This window comes from Choloepus didactylus, chromosome 5 (assembly GCF_015220235.1).
Source record: "Choloepus didactylus isolate mChoDid1 chromosome 5, mChoDid1.pri, whole genome shotgun sequence".
In the NCBI taxonomy this organism is placed as follows: domain Eukaryota; kingdom Metazoa; phylum Chordata; class Mammalia; order Pilosa; family Megalonychidae; genus Choloepus; species Choloepus didactylus.
The window spans coordinates 140,634,854-140,652,561 of NC_051311.1; the positions used below are offsets into that span (position 1 = coordinate 140,634,854).

The window sequence follows — 17,708 nt, forward strand, 5'->3', positions numbered from 1 at the left end:
GGATCTATTCTGTTTGGCATACGTTGTGCTTCTTGGACCTGTAATTTTATATCTTTCCTATGAGTTAGGGAATTTTGGTGATTTTTTCCTCAATTACTCTTTCGATCCCTTTTCTCTCTTCTCCTTCTGGGATACCTATAACATGTATATTCAATGTGCTTTGTGTTGTCATTCAATTTGCTGAGATTCGGCTAAAATTTTTCTATTCTTTTCCCTATCTGTTCTTTTGTATGTAAAATTTCAGATGTCTTGCCCTCTAGTTCACTAATTGTTTCTTTTGCCTCTTCAAATCTGCTGTTGTATATCTCTTCTCCATTGTGTTTTAAAATCTCTTCTATTGTGCCTTTCATTCCCATAAGTTCTGTCTAATTTTTTTTTTATTTTTTTATTTTTTTTGCAAGTTTTCGAGTTCTTCTTTATGGTCTTCTTTATATCCTTCATCTCTTTTGCTACATTTTCCTTCAACTCATTGATTTAGAAGGATTGTTTGAACATCCTTAATTAGTTGTTTCATCTCCTGTATCTTGTCTGAAGTTTTAGTTTGTTCCTTTGACTGGGCCGTATCTTTGTGCTTCCTACTGTGACTCATGATTTTTTGCTGGTGTCTGGGCATCTGATTTTCTTGATTAGCTTATGCTGGAGGTTATTTTCTCTCTCTTGCCTAGGTTTTATTCTTGATTGGCTTTGTGCTCTAACTGTTCTTTGACATGTGGTTCAATTTATTCTACACCTCTAGCGTAGCTTCTGTCTAGCTGATCAGAAGTTTTTTAGCTTTTATTTATCTGATTCTTTCCCAGCATATATGGAATGATTTTTGAGATTGACTTTTTTTGTGTGTGCAGTTGTTTCACCCCCAGGAACAAGCTATCTCTTTCCTCTTCCACCTCAGGGAATGTTGATCTGCTATTTTGTTTTGTTTTATTTTTATTTTTATTTACTTATTTTGCATCTATATGTTTTTAACACTCCTTTTGTTACCTCTAGCAACTTCTATCTGGAGGGCTGATTCTGGGAGGAGGGTCCCCTAGAGAGGATCCACCCCAGTCAGTTCTTCCCAGACAAGACAAGTCCAGGGCTCACGAACGGGGTATAGTTCAATGTCCAGGTTCCCTGGGTATGAGGCCAGCAGGGTGCCAGTCTTTCCTGTAAAGCCTCCTTTTTCTGTGCTTTTCCTGTCCTGCCCAGAAGATGGTGCTCTTCAGCCTGCTGGTCCCCACAGGCCTAGGGTGGTATTTTGCCTTTAATTCTCAGCCAAACCTGCTCCTGCTGGGAGCATGATTGAGACAGAGGCTGCAGGGAGAAAGCTATTTGAACTGTTCCTGTTTTCCCAGCCCTTGGGGTCTGAGTTCTCTAAATAACAGTCACTACTTGTGCTGGGCCTTGCCCCCCACACCCAACATTTTCTTGGGGAGGAGCTGCTCCTCAGCCCTCTGTTCCCTGCAGGCTGGAAAAGCCACAGTGGCTCTTAAGCAGCCCCACATCCCCCCCTGCCGGAGCATGTTTCAGACAGAGGCTGGGTTCCACCCTTTTTAGGTTGAAACCATTGCTGATATCCCAGCCCCTGGGACCTAAATTCTCTGAATGGCAGCCACTACTTGTGCTGGGTCCTGACCCCTCTTTTCTTGGGGGAGATCCACCCTTTACAGAACTATCTCCTCCATCTGATTAGTAACTTTGTCTCTCAGACAATCCTATTTCACTCCTGCCTAGGGCAGGGCCAAAAACAGAGACTGCTGGCTGCTTTATTTAATGGACTGCTTTAAAAAAGTAGCTGTTGTCAGATGTGGACCCCAGCAACCTGGGTTCACCAATCAAGAGCCGGAGTTGTTACTGGCGCTATGTGCCCCTTTTCTTGGGTCACAGCCCTCCTCTAGCACTCTGAACTCAGCCAGCTCCAGAAGACTCTATTCTTTTTTTTTTTTTTTTTTTGTTCACCTGCTTCTTCCCTGCTGGGAGTGGGGTTGAAACAGAACTACTGGTTTCTTTCTTGATTGCATTGTAAATTTATTTGTTCTTGGAGTTGGCATTCAGCCATCCAAATCCATTAATCAAATCAGCCGTTGGTGCCTGGCTTAGTTCCCCTTCCTTGCTGCCAGGAGAGAGGGCTTCTGTTTCTGCCAGGGAGTGACTCCGAGTCAGCCTGCCATGCCAGTGGGGGAGGGGAACCAGCCTCCACAGCGTGGAATGATTAACTTAGAGTATTTCACCACAATTTATCAGTCTCACAATACCTCTTGGTCCTGGCTGGTGTTCAATGTGTGTCTGGTCTCTGAAGTCCCCCAAACAGTTGCTTCATACAGTTCCTGGCTATTTACTAGCTGCCCTGGAGGATGGGCTAAACCCTACAACTCCCTATGTGCCATCTTAGCCCCTGTTCTGTTTGCCTTTTAAAACTTATGTTTTCTTTCTGCTCCTCAGCCTGAATCATCTCTATTGTCTTGTCTCCGATATCATGGATTCTTTCTTCTGCCAGCTTCAATCTGCTGTTGAAACCCTTTTGGGAGTTACTCATTTCAGTTATTTTGTTTTTCAACTCTGGTATTTCTGATTGGTTGCTTTTAAAAATTTCTATCTGTTTATTGTGATTCTCATATTGTTCCCTCATTGTTTTCCTGATATCCTTTTGTTCTTTCTTTGTGTTTTCCTTTATCTCTGAGCATATTGAGGATTTTAAAAAAATCCTCCAAAATCTGTATGTCCAAAATCTGGCCCTATTTGTTGACAGTTTCTGGATTCTATCTTGTTTTATCTTGATGGGCCATCATTTCCTGTTTTTTTGTTTGTCTTGTAATGTTTTGTTGCACACTATACATTTTAATATTTTAAAGCGTTAACTCTGGGATGTAGTCTCTGAGCTATCTGCTCTTTAACTTTGTGTCAAACTAGTGATATGACAGAGATTTCCTTGAGTGCTAACAGCTAAGGAAAAAAAACAAACCAAGGCAAAAAGTACCTTTCACAGTCTTTGAATATTGGTTCTGCTTTACCTGGTGTTCATCTTCAGAGTTTAGTGCTCCTATCAAGAAAATCAGCTTGAGGTGAATGCAAAGTGGAGGGTCTTTTCTGTCTTACCTGAACCTAGATGGAGCCTGCTGCTTGTCCTGGGCTTGGGGTTGCTGGTGGCTTTAGGAATCCTGCTTAGTGGAATTTGAATGCACCTCTACTCCTTGTATCATAGATTTTCTCCCTTGTTTGGGGTGCTCTAATGTAAGACTTAATTCAGGTAATCCTTTGCCCCAGGCTGCTTTGATTTAATTATGTCTTACACTGCTTTACCTGTCCTTAAGCTTCTGCTTGCAGGACAAGTTCTGGGAGGGTGTGCCCAAGACAAGTTTCCTGGTTCAGTCTTTCAGGCTTCTACCCAATAGATTGGCCCTGACATAGGGGCACCTGGTATGTGCACAGGGGATACTCTGCTCCTTCCAGAACAGGGCCAGGTACCCATCACAGGGTGCAGGCTGGCTCCACATCACACTGCAGGGGGGAGTAGGGAGGTCCAGCAAGGGTGCCTTGAGCTTCTACTACCATTTTTAAAGCTGTGCTTTCTTGATTTAGCACTTGCCCAGTTACGATAACCCTTAACTGTTTTCCGGAGTTTTGAGGAAGATGGCTCTGCCAGTTTTTTCTTTTTTTAAATTCATTTTTATTGAGATATATTCACATACCGTGCAGTCATACAAAACAAAGCATGCATTCGTTTACAGTACCATTATATAGTTGTGCATTCATCACCAAAATTAATTTTTGACGTTTTCACTACCACACGCACAGAAATAATGAGAATAAAGGATGCCTTTTTTTTTTTCTTCCCCCATTTTTCTACTCATCCATCCATAAACGAGACAAAGGGGAGTGTGGTCCATATGGCTTTCCCAATCACATTGTCACCCCTCATAAGCTACATTTTTATACAATCGTCTTCAATATTCAAGGATTCTGGGTTGTAGTTTGATAGTTTCAGGTATTTACTGCTGGCTATTCCAATTCATTAGAACCTAAAAAGGGTTGTCTATATTGTGCGTAAGAGTGCCCACCAGAGTGACCTCTCGGCTCCTTTTGGAATCTCTCTGCCACTGAAGCTTATTTCATTTCCTTTCACATCCCCCTTTTGTTCAAGAAGATGTTCTCCATCCCATGATGCCAGGTCCAGATTCCTCTCCGGGATTCATATTGCACATTGTCAGGGATATTTACACCCCTGGGTGTCAGATACCATGTAGGGGGGAAGGCAGTGATTTCACCTGCCGAGTTGGCTTAGCTAGAGAGAGAGGGCCACATCTGAGCAACAAAGAGTCTGCCAGTTTTTGCTAGCTGTTCAAAGATGCTGTGGGGGAACAGCACCCTGGAGCACCTTATGTTGCCATCTTGGTCTACTGGTCAAGAAAAAGAAAAAGTGGGAAGGCGGAATCAAATAATTTAATTCTATTCTGCACGGGTGTATAACATTTCCCCTAGCCCTCAAGTCTCCTCATTGTAAGCTACATTTAGACTTAGACAAAATAGTGTTGTTGGTCCCAAACTAAAAAAATAAAAACATCCCCTGATTTTAACTGTCCAAAACATCTGAATTTGGTCATAACTCCTTTGGCTGTGGGTCTTGGTGCCAGAGTTCTGCTGCATAAATCAGGGGAATAGAAAAGGGGAGGGTGCCGACGGCCCTGAGGGTCCCCTCTGTGCAGACTGTTTGGTCAGGTCTATAGCTTAATCATGAAGATCGCCCCACATGTGACCACGGCTCAGCAGGGCCTGGGTGTCTCCAGGTGGGTTGGGTTGGGATTGATGCAGTTACACGGTCTGGATCCCTGAGGCCCACCTGTGGATTAGCACTTCGGTAGCTGCGTCTGTCAAATCACTTGGGGGAGTTCTAAAAAAATCAAGGCCTCCGCCTTTGAGATTCTGGCTTTGTAAAGCTTGGTGGGGCCCAGGAATCTGATATTTTTAAAAAGACCTCCAAAGATGATGTTTGGTTCAGTGAGGGTTGAGAAATACTGATACCATTTATTTCCAGCTACTACTGAAGAATTTTATTTTTATTTTACCTTTTTTTTTTTTTTTTTTAACGGTTGGAATGTAAACTGCATCAGTCCTGATTGCCTCTCTATGTTCTTTACAGTAACCTTCTGTTTCTGTGGTCTGCTTTACCCTGGCATCCAGTGTTAAATAATGCAGAGCACACAAACTAAGAAAATACCCAGGTCCCGAATGTTTATAAACTTGTAGCGTTAGTAAGCCATAAAAGTGTTAATTTTGTTTAGATGAAAGTCTATGTATTTTATGAAGTTACATCTAGGAGGTAAAAAAAAAGAAAATTTGCTAAGGTATTCCTCTGTTAATATACCATTTTATTGTAATTGTTCATTGAGTTGTCTGACTCCTGTATTATCTGCTAGTTCTTTTAGGATAGAGGTTTTGTCTTTATCTCTGTGTCCCTATCTAACATGTGCCTGAAACATACAGGGATTCAGTAAATGTCTGCTGAAGAACTCATGAGTGAGTGGCAAGTTGATAAACTTGTAGAAATAGAATAATTGTCTTTTGCACCCTTTTCCTACATCAATAAACACAATGATTTTTTTCTCCCAATAATAGGCAAAGGAAAATCCTCTAAAAACAAACCTGGAACTCATTACCAGATACTTTCTGGACCACTTCGGAAATACTGCTAACAATTTCACTTTAGAAACACCAATTCCTGCACTCTCAATTCCAAAGAAAAGCAATAAGTTGCCATTGAGATGCTCAGAGACCACGCTGGTAAATATATATGACCTTTCAGATGACGACACTGGATGGAGAACATCGTTGTCAGAAACAAGCAAAGCCAGGTAGTCCTTCCCATTGACTCTGTATATTAGTTTCCTGTAGCTGCTGTAGCAAATTACTATAAATTTAGTGACTTAGAGAATTTAAATCTTACATTCTAGAGGCCTGCAGGCCAAAATCAGTCTCACTGGGTTAGAGTCAAGGTGTCGGCAGGGCTGGTTATTTCTGAAGGCCCTAGAGTTGAATGGGTTTCCTGGCCTTTTCCATCTTCTAGAGGCTGCCCACATTCCTTGGCTCGTGGCCCCTTTCTTGCATCATTCCAACCTCTTGCTTCTGTTTCTCATCTATTATTCTTTCTGATCCTCCTGCCTCCTTCACTGGGCCCTCCTGGGTAATCCTGGATAATCCCCCCAGCTCACTCATATCTGCAGAGTTCCTTCTGCACCCAAGGTGACATGCACAGGTTCCAGGGATTAAGGCCTTTGGGGACATCTTTGGGGCCATCAATCTGCTTACCCCACTGTGCCTAAATCCTGGCCATGAGGTGCTTGTTTTTCTTGAGGCCAAGGGAACGGACCACTCTGTGAAGGAGAATACCTATGATTCAAAGGGTTTATTTTAAATTCCATGATTTGCAAGTCTCAGGGGCTGTTTGTTTGTCTGTCTTTTCTTAAAAACAGTGGTAGAGAATCCTAAAAGGCAGTGAAATACCATAGAGATGGAAAAATCTATGAAAAAATGGCTTCTGGAGTTCTTACTAGGAAAATGAGTTGGCATTCTTGATGGAGACTCTATTACCAGGGAAATAGGGAGATTAGATGACACTCTCCACACGTCTCTCTGCACGCAGCCACCACAGTGAGCAGTGCTCCCTGGGCACGGGGGTCTTCTCCCAGCTCTGTGGGAAAGCTTTCTCTTGCTTCAGGGTAACCAAAACTTAGGGTCAAGCTGCCAAAAAGAGGGAGGCCAATAAAAAAAAATTTACTCCAGACTTAAGAAGTGAGAGGTAATGAGGGTGATATGAAGAAGATGGTCTCTTCTTCAAGGCACTCACTGCCTGCCTAGGAAATGAAATATCCCCGATTCGGTAAAAACCTGCAACGTGGTAGCTGAACCTTCTGAGCTCTATCCAGCTAGCCAAGCCCCAAACTTGGGTGTTATCCTTGTCTTTTCCTGCTCTATCATTTTCTACATCTTTAAGTCCCATCAGCTCTTCATCCTTAATGACACTCTTTTTTTTTCATTTTAATTTTCATTTTTTAAAAACCTTTATTGTGGTAACACATATATAACATAAAATTTGCCATTTGAACCATTTTTAAGGGTACAATTCAGTATACACTGAATTCAGTGGCATTAATTACATTCACAATGTTGTGTGCCCCTCACCACACCACGGATACTGTGCTCTCTCCCTGTTTCTCTGTCCTTACCACAGCTGCCTCCGGGCAGGCCCTCATCTTCTTTCTTCTGGAAAACTCCCACAGGCTCTGCACTGGTTTCCAGACCTCTAGTAATCTCCTCTAGTAAGACTGTGTGAGCTTTCCACCAAACAAATCTGGCCTTGCTGCCTCCCTGCTGAACAGCCTTCCAATGCTCCCCTTAACTTTCAGGATAAAATCCAAACTCCTTAGGATAACCCACAAAGTCCTTTCCATGATCCAGCCCCTATGGTGACCTGAACATGTCATGCTTTTACAGGACTTGGTGCTAGTGCCCAGAACCCTCTCCTGGCTACCTCGCCCTACTTATTCTTTCAGACCTAGGGGCTGCCTGCCCAGGAAATCCTTCTAGATTTCCCCAGCCTGGTTCAAGACCCCTCCCCAGTCATAGCACACGTGCTGCTTCTTCATATGTGACCCAGTGCCTGCTTGGCCTAGATGGGTGTCAGTACCCGTTTATGCCCGAGTCTGCTGGTAGGAAATACCCCAGCCTGTGTTGGAGCAGGGCTGGGTTCTAGGTGATGGCAGGTAAGATCCCTCTTTGCTTGGACTTCTTGCTTTGTCTCTGTTTCTCTCTCACTCTATTCTCTCTCACTGCTTCTAGTTTGGTCTTATGTGCTGTCTCTCACTTTCTTTTCTCTCGCTCTCTTACTTGCTTTCTCTCTCACTCACCCCCTCACTCATTTTCTCTTTCAGTACCAAGCCTCCCAACTAAACCAGCTGTTGGCAAGCCTGACTCACCCCTCACTGAACAGTCAGGGGGTGCCAAAGTGGCTGCGGTTCTTTTTGCTTCTCTCTTGATGGCAGGAGTGAGGCTGAGCTCACAGACGGGGGCTGCATTGAGGGGCTGCAGTTTTCCTTAATCACTCAAGATTAATCCACGAGACCCAAGAGTTCTCTGTTTTGAGGACTCGAGGGTCCGATCAAGGATCCCCAGGGAAGAAGGACCCTGGATTTCATTTGCTTGCTTTGTAGGCTGGACTTGCCCTGACACCAAAGTATTTTCTGTCTTTTACTTTTAATGATAATACACTGTATGGTTGGCAATCATCATATATTTTGGTAACAGGCTTAATATGAGTGCCTTTTTTATTTTTATTTTTTTATTTTTTATTTTAATTTTTTTTCCATCAAAATCCCCTAGGTTTATTGCATAGATTGACAAGCAGAGCCTAAAATTCATAACAAATTCATGGGACCCAGCAGCCAGAACAGTCTTGGAAAAAAAACAAAGTTGGAGGACACAGACTTCCCAATTTTAAAACTCACTGCAATCTATAATAATCCAGATAGTATGGTAGCACCATAAGTCTAGACAAATAGATCAATGCAATAGATTTGAGGGTCCAGAAATAAACCCTTAAATTGTTTATAGACAATTGGTTTTTTTTTTTAAATTCAGTTTATTGAGATATATTCACATACCATACAATCATCATGGTATGCAATCAACTGTTCACAGTATCATCATATAGTTGTGCATTCATTACCCCAATTTATTTTTGAACATTTTTGTTACACCAGAAAGAATAAAAATAAGAGTAAAAAAAATAAAAGTAAAAAAAAACCACCTAAATCATCCTCCCCATCCCACCCTATTTTTCATTTAGTTTTTGTCCCCATTTTTCTACCTATGAGTGCCTTTTTTTTTTAAATTAAATTCAGTTTTATTGAAATATATTCACATACCATACAATCATCCATGGTGTACAATCAATTGTTCACAGCACCATCATATAGTTATGCATACATCACCCTAATCTGTTTTTGAACATTTTCCTTACATCAGAAAGAATCAAAATCCGAATAAAAAATAAAAGTAAAAAAGAATACCCAAATCATACCCCCCATCCCACCCTATTTTTCGTTTAGTTTTTGTCCCCATTTTTCTACTCATCCATCCATACACTTGATAAAGAGAGTGTGATCCACAAGACTTTACAATCACACTGTCACCCCTTGCAAGCTACATTGTTATACAATTGTCTTCAAGAGTCCAGACTACTAGGTTGCAGTTTGACACTTTCAGATATTCACTTCTAGCTATTCCAATACATTAAAACCTAAAAGGTATTATCTATATAGTGCATAAGAATGTCCACCTGAGTGACCTCTCGACTCCATTTGAAATCTCTCAGCCACTGAAATTTTGTTTCATTTCGCATCCCCCTTTTGGTCAAGAAGATTTTCTCAATCCCACGATGCTGGGTCCAGATTCATACTTGGGAGTCAGATCCTGCATTACCAGGAGATTTACACCCCTGGGAGTCAGGTCCCACGTAGATGGGAGGGCAGTGAGTTCACCTGCTGAGGTGGCCTAGCTAGAGAGAGAGGGTCACATCTGAGCAACAAAGAGGTACTGAGGGGGAGACTCTTAGGCACAATTATATGCAAGCATAGACTCTCCTTTGCAGTAATGAGTTTCATAAGGGCAAGTCCCATGATAGAGGGCTCGACACATCAAAATGCTAGTCCTCAATGTTTGTGAGATCATCAGCATCAGTCCAGGTGAGGAAGTCCAACACTTCCTCATTTTCCCCCAGTCCTCGGAGGTGGGGGGGGGGCCCTGCAAATATATTTTTTTTCTGAGTGCCTTTTGAATTTTGAATTTATGATTGCTGTTACTAATTCCTTTGGGGGAATTGGTTTTAATATAAATATTCCTTTTTTTTTTTTTTGCAGACATGACAATCTTGATGGGGATGCACTTGGTAATTTTGTGTCGTCCAAAAGGCTCCCATACAAAAGTAAGCCCTTGCAGACTGTCCAAGGTGAAAGCCCACCCTTGGCTCCTGCATGGGAGAAGATGGAAGATCTTAAATCGCCAGAGCTTTCCTTGGACATGAAGAAGATGGGAGAGAAGACCAGGCCGAAGTCGGGCCTGATTGTCCGAGGCATGATGGCTGGGCCCATCGCCAGCTCCCCACAGGTGGGGTTGTTGCTCTAACTCTGGTTATGAGAGTGGAAAGAGAGGATGGAGCAAGGCTTAAGATGCCACAAGACAGCCTAAAGCAGGGGGAGTCTGTGTGGTAGGTTGGGGAGAGCACCTGCCCCTGTTTTCTTCCCACTTCTGCTGTTGATGCACTTTGGGCCTTGGGACCGCTCCTTCCCTGCCCTCAGTTTACCTATCTTGTCAACAGGGCAGATGGGCCGAGGGCTCCCCAAGGGTCCTGTCTCTGGCGCACCATGGTTTTATGGACGTTTGCCAAGTGAGAACACATCTACCTAGCTTTGTCATTGCCTTGCAGGAGTGGAGGATCTGGAGAAATTACATTTTTATTTTTTTAAAACATGAGAGTTAAAAGGGAAAGGAACCCCAATCCTTGTAGTTTCATTTGTTTTGCTTTTGCTATTCTCTTTCAGAAAAGGTATCCTAAAAATCTGATATCATTGTTTTATGACCTCCCTTAAAGAGAGACCATGGTTAGGTCCCATTAGGCAGAGAAACTAAACCCCATGGGAGAACAAATGTAAAAGGAGTTGGCAAAAAATGAACAAGCAACATCAAAGCGAACACAAAAATCAAACTCAAAGTGTAGTTTCTTTCAAGTCAGGAGCCCGAGCGAACCCAAGGAGGCAGTGCTGTGTCCCAGGCAGGCTGCCGCACTCTCAGGTGCATGCTTTATGTTTGGATGTGGCTTGTGGGTGTAGATGCCTGTTCTGTGCTCCCGATTCATTTGGATGAGGACAGAGGGAAGTGAATCCTCTCTCCATCTCTGCCTTGATCTCATACATCCTTGGTCAAGGCTTTTATTCCTCTTGGCCTCAGTCTCTTTTGCTTGTCCAGTTGTGTTGGGTCTGTCCTCGCTCTGGGATTTCATGGCTCTCAGAGGGTAATGCACTCTGGGGGTCCACCCATCCTCGGTGTCTTGTACTTGAAGAAGAACGTTCATAAACTGGACTGTGTCCAGAGGAAATGGACTAGGAAGGTGAAGTATTCAGAGGAAATTGAAAGATCTAGAGATGTTTAACCTTGGGAAGAGAAGGCTTGTTGAAGGTGGGGAAGGGTATAAGAGGTTTCTTCAAGGATGGAGGTAGGAATAGCCTAGCCCCAGGACGGCAAATATGTGGCTTCCAGACTGTCGCCTCTTGCCACTCCCTGAGGCTGTGCTCAGGGCAGACATTGCTAGTTGATCTCGGTGCTCTGTTTCTTACCAAGCTTGGATGTGGCTTCAGAACCTCAAGGACGTCTTGGGCAGTTACTACCAAATGGACGGACTGAAGTGGCATGTGAGACGACAGCCTCCTGAGAGCAGGGACCCTGTCATGTGTGTGCCTGGTGTGTGTTTGTTATGTTGAATGGTCTAGACTTGCCTGGTATCTCCAGAAAGCATAGCTGGGGCCAGTGGGGAGGGGTGGTATGAGGGGCTCTCAGAGAATCAGAGTCCCCTTGGCAGTGGAATGGGCCCTTTTGGAAGGGATGAGACATTACTGGTTATGGTGAGGGAGGCTAGATGCCCCCTTGCTGGGGATAGGGGTGGGCTTGCTGTAGAAGAGGTTCCTGTGTACGTGAGAGTTTCAAATAGATCAGTGATTCTCAAACTTCTGGGTCTCATGATCCCTTTATGCTCTTAAAATTGAGGGGCCCCAAAAGCTTTTGTTTATGTGCATTATGTCTATTGATATTTACTGTATTAGAAATTAAATCTGAAAAGTTAAAAGATATCTACTTATTAAATCATCAAAAATATCAATAATAAACCTATTACATTTAACATGAGTAACATTTTTTTGAAAAAATAGCTTATTTTCCAAAACAAAAGATAAGTGAGATGAATAGCATTGTTTTATATTTTTGCAAATCTCTAATGCCTGGCTCAGTAGAAGACAATTTGAGTCTCGTGTGCTTCTGCCTTCAATCTGTTGTGATATAGTTTGGTTGAAGTACATGAAGAAAATATGGCCTTACACAGATATGAAGCTGGAAATGGGAAGAGTGTTTTAATAACCTTTTTGTTTTTTGATACTCCACCAAAATTTAACATGAGATAGTTTCTTAAAGTGGAATCTGAAAACTTATCAACAAACTTTTCATACTTTGTCAAGTTCCATTGATCTGTCTTGCACTTTGAGTGAATCATTTGGAAAAGATTGGTTTACTAAGTTATACAGATATTCCAAGTGTTGTCACATTTCATTATACAATATCAAAAAATCATGTTTGTTGATGATACCACCTGTTTCGGTTTGCTAAAGCTGCTGGAATGCAATATACCAGAAATGGGCTTACTTTTTCAATGGATTTATTAAGTTTCAAATTTAGTTCTAAGGCCATGAAAATGCCCAAATTAAGGCATCAAGAGGTAGATGCCTTTTCTGAGGAAAGGGTTCTTCTGTCACATGGAAAGGCACATGGCCAGAGTCTGCTGGCCCTTCTTCTCCTTGTCTCAAAATGGCTCTCTCAGATTCTGTGGGTCCTTCTTGCTTTTCTCAGGGTGTTTTCTTTCTTAGCTTGTCTCTACTCCCTCCTAAATGTCTCTGCCTTTTATCCTCTCATAGAGGACTCCAGCAAGGGGATTAAACCCACCTTGAATGAGTTGGGTCACATCTCCATGGAAACAACCTAATCAAAAGGTCCCACCCGCAATAGGTCTGCCCCACAAGATTGTATTGAAAGAAAATAATCTTTTCTGGGGTACATAACAGATTCAAACTTGCACACCACCCAACTCAACAGAAAATATTTTAAGTATTAGGAAGCCCTCAGGTTCACAGTGGTAAGTACAAGTTTTCCGAAATTCTAATTTTTATCCGAAAGCTTGCATTTTATCATTGACAGATGATTAATATCAATTTGCTTCCCTTGAAGTGATAGGCTCAATTTATTTCCAAGAAAATGTCTACCAAATACCCAAGTGCAAATAACCATAGTTTGTCAGTTGTTCTTTCAAGTAAAAGTTGGGTTCCATGAAAAAATACCTAGTTCAGCTCACGACTCAGACAATCACACAAGTACTTTCCCTTGAGATACCACCCTACTACCGTACCCAGCAGAATGCTTTATATATATGCATCCATTTTGTCACACGGACTATTAAAACAATATGTGTTGTTAGGCTGTTATTTAATATAATTATTATTTTTTAATGCTCCAGCAAAGGCATTTCTAAGTGAACTTAGCTTCTTATTTATGTATTTTTATTGCATGTGTGTGTCAGTGAAGAATAGAATGAGCACTGGTGAAGTTTGGTTCTACTGCCTTGATTCATGCTAAGGGCCAGCAGTGTTTCCCACTTTTGCTTTTGTACCATTGCTGCAAATGTCAACACAGTGAAAAAGGCACATTATGTCATATTATTATGATGAAGATAGTTTTGATCCCCCTAAAAGGGTTTGGGGCCCCATGGTGTTGATGGGCCATCCTGGACCAGGTAACGCTAGGATCCTGTCCTACAGCGAGATTCTAATCATCAAATGTGTGTAAGTGGGACCGCTTCTTAACTGGGATGTGAGCAGGCTGCATATGCTTTACTACCAAGGGCACTGTTGCAAACTTTTTCTAGTGGTTGTTTTGGGAGGTATAGTTTTTCCCTGGGATATTTGACTCCTGTAAGGACATTGAAGGATGGGTTGCTGTGGAATTTTCCCAGATTTTCTGGAAGGTATTTTATGAGCTTCTGTGTACCTTGGCCATATTTATTGGTTGCTCAAGAGAAAAGAGCCCAAACTTACTAGGTATTGCATCAGTTTACTACCGGAGCAGCTCTGTAGTCACTGAAGGATGAGGTGAGGGACTGGGTTCCCCTTGGCCGGAAGTCTGAGTCTTCTTGGGGATGGTGACTAATGTCTTCCCCACTTTGTGGCAGGGGATGCCCTGGGTAGCTTTTTGAGGAAATTTTTTTGGTGCCTAGTAATTTCCACTAGGCCAGAACACTACACAATTAGCTTTTCTTGTTCCAGCTTAGATTTACCATTCGGCCCTGGATTATTTCTGGAAATGCTGAGAGGTTTGGAATTTTAAATGAAGGAAAAACCCAGCAGCTCTGTTTTTGCTCTCCCCTCCACTGACTGGTAACCATGTGAGTTCCCATTTTATCAGTTAATAGGTTTATAGTAAGTGAGAAAATTTCAGTTCACTCTTGGAATTCCTTCATTTCTAAAACTAAGCAAATCTTCAGCACTCTCTAGGTATTGGATCTGAAGACACCAGAGACAGTGAGAAATGGCCTCTGCCATCCCTGATCTACCGGCAGGAGGAGGTTAAGACCATACATAAGTGGGGAGAGGAGCAAATAAGCATGGCAGCCGCTAGCCTTTGCTGAGCGCTGCAATGTGCCTGGCTCTATGCACTGCCTTCCTCGTGTTCTCTCAGAGAGACCTCACCCCAATCTTGTGGGGAACAGATATTACAGGTCCATAATCCCCCATCTAATATCTTTGGGTCAAATCTGTATTGGAATTCAGATTTTTTTTTTTTAATTTTAGAAATACAGTCTGTAAATCATATACAATGTAATGCCTGCAGTAGGGTCTGGGGTAGCACTGTATAAGCAAACCCGTTAACATTTCTACAACTAAATTGTGAGTAAACCTCGCAACAGTAAACAAAAAGAATTTGCCACAGGATTCCAAAAGAAACTTTCATGTTCAGAGGTTTTGGGATTTAGAAATTACACATAGTGGATTGTGGACTGGTTGGATGATGGTGAGGGAAACGAGGAATAGAGAGGTTAACTTGCCACAAGCGACATGGCTGGAAGGGGGTGATGCTGGAGTTAGAACAGCATCTGACTCAGGATTTACAGTTTTCCTTGCTCCCTGAGGCTGCTGTCTGTAAGGGGTAGGAGAAAGGCTGAGGGGCTTTATGCAGGTGGGATACGTACCTGTGGAAGCAGCATAGGGATGCTTGCATTTGAGGATCACCTCCAAGAATAAGTAAGATCTTAACAGAAGGAGGTGGGGCTGGGAGAAGACGTTCCCAGGGGAGGGAATATCATGGGCAAATGCTTGAGGCAAGAGACACTGTTTTTCCATCTTCGCTAAGAGGGGTCCTCACTGCTTCTCGTCCTTGCCCCTTTCAGGATTCCTTCCGCAAACGCTCTCTGAGGCGGTCCCCGGGCTTGAGTAGCAGTACTCAGCCCCCAGAAGAAGAGAGTCAGAAGGTGCCCGAGCTCGCCATGGGATCCCCCGTCTGTCCAGCCCCACAGGAGGTCTTGGCCACGAGCAACGGCTCCCCCTCCAGGAACCCCCTGGGTCAGCTGAGTGAACTGACCACAGAGAAGCGGAAAACCACTCCCAGCAGCCCGGCCCACCTGCCCGGCAAAGGCCTGCCCCAGCGGGAGAGGGCCAGGTTGAAAGAGCCTTCAGCGGGCAGCCCAGCAGTGGACGGCAGCACAGCGGCAGGCAGGACGCCCTTGAAGTTCTCCTTGCCTGGTGGGAATTCCTGGACGACCCAGGAGAGACTGGAAAGAGCATTCAAACGGCAGGGAGGCCAGCCCCCAGCCCTCAGGTGAGCCTGCTGTGCCAAGGTGATGGCGTTTCAAAATGAAAAGCCTTGTGGCTTCTGAGGGGCCTTCCCAAACTCTTTGGTCTCTTGTAGCAAGTCTGTGAAATAGGCAAGATGGCACTGACTGTGGCCCATCTACCAGGGGTGAGATGGAGCCCAGGCTCCAGGCCAGAAGGAAGTCCTTGACCCTCCTCCCTTCTACCCAAAGCTGAAGAAGTCTTCAGCAGATGGTCCCAAAGCAAACTTGCTGCAACATGACCAGGCTGATGTGGCACAAGAGGTGTCTCTGTGGGAAACCAAAAGGTGAGGGGTTCATTGCTCCCACGTGGTGGTGATGAATCAGCCCCTCAAAGCTCCCTTTGGGCAGTATTTTCTTTTTTTTTCCCTGTCCTTACTCCTTTTCCTTTTGTTCTTTTACCATCGCTTTGATGGGTCCTACATTGAATGATTTAAAAAAAAATTATTTTATTGGAGAAGTTGTGGGTTTACAGAACAATCATGCATAAAATACGGGGTCCCCATACACCGTCCCACCACCAACACCTTGCACTGGTGTGGAACATTTGTTACAATTGATAGCACTTTTTTTTTGCAATTGTACTATTTTCCTTAGTGGTGGTTACCTTTGTCAAAATTGATGAAAGATAATTAAAATAGTTCTGTTAGCTGTTGTCCATAGTTTATATTAGGTGTTTTCCCCCCTAATACCACCTTCTTTTAACACCTTCTATTAGTGTAGTATATTTGTATATTTCATGAAAGAACATTCTTATACTTGTATTATTTGCTATACTCTATCATCATGATAGGGTTCACTGTGTTATACAGTCCTATGTTTTATCTTTTAATTTTTAGTCTAATAACATATGTCCTAAACTTTCCCCTTTTAACCACATTCACCTATGTAATTCAGCACGGTTAATTACACTCACAATATTGTGCTACCATCACCACCATCCATTTCCAAACCTTTATGATCAACCTAAATAGAAATTCTGTACAAATTAAACTTCAATTCCCCATTCTGGAAATCTATAATCTAGATTTTAACTCTGTGAGTTTGCTTGCTATAATTAGTTCATATCAGTGAGATCATGCAATATTTGTTCTTTTGTGTTTGGCTTATTTTATTCAACATAATGTCCTCAATGTTCATCCATGTTGTTGCATGCATCAGGACTTCATTCCCTTTTACAGCTGAATAATATTCTATTATACGTATGTACCACATTCTGTTTATCCATTCATTGGATGATGGACACTTGAGTTGCTTCTATCTTCTGGCAATTGTGAATAATGCTGCTATGAATATTGGTGTGCAAATATCTGTTTGAGTTCCTGCTTTCAGTTATTCTGGGTATATTCTTAGTAGCAAGATTGCCAAATCATATGGTAATTTATACTTAGTTTTCTGAGGAACTGCCAAACTGTCTTCTACAGCAGCTGCACCATTTTACATTCCCACTAGCAATGAACGTGTGTTCCTATTTCTCCACATCCTCTCTAACACTTGCGGTTTTCTGTTTTGTTTTTTTAAAAAATAGTAGCCATTCTAGTGGGTGTGAAATCTCTCATTGTGGTTTTGATATACGTTTCCCTAATAGCTAGTGATGTTGAGCATCTTTTCATGAACTTTTTAGCCATTTGTATATCCTCTTTGGAGAAATGTCTATTCAAGTCTTTTGCCCATTTTTTTAAAAAAATACAGTTTTATTGAGATACGTTCACATGCACTACAGCCCTCCACAGTGTACAATCAGTAATTCACAGCTCCATCATACAGTTGTGCATTCACCCCAGAATCAATTTTTGAACATTTTCCTTACACCAAAATAAAAATAAAAGCAAAAAAGAACACCCAAAACTTTCCATCCCCTCCATCCCACCCTATTCTTCATCTAATTTTTGTCCCCGTTTTTCTACTCATCTGTCCATACACTGGATAAAGGGAGTGTGAGCCATAAGGTTTTCATAATCACACAGTCACACTGTGCAAGCTACATAGTTACACAGTCTTCTTCAAGATTCAAGGTCACTGGGTTGCAATTCAACAGCTT

At 42.6% G+C, this 17,708-nt stretch overlaps 1 protein-coding gene across 1 annotated transcript in view; it reads left to right on the forward strand.

Annotated features, from left to right (window-relative positions):
• The window catches only part of MINDY4 (MINDY lysine 48 deubiquitinase 4), a 135,519-nt gene that overhangs the window by 21,842 nt on the left and 95,969 nt on the right, over nucleotides 1-17,708 (forward strand). The window contains exons 3-5 of the mRNA XM_037837002.1: nucleotides 5,590-5,825; nucleotides 9,888-10,134; nucleotides 15,227-15,654. Of these exons, the coding sequence (XP_037692930.1) occupies nucleotides 5,590-5,825; nucleotides 9,888-10,134; nucleotides 15,227-15,654 (911 nt within the window). The remainder of the gene's footprint in view (nucleotides 1-5,589; nucleotides 5,826-9,887; nucleotides 10,135-15,226; nucleotides 15,655-17,708) is intronic.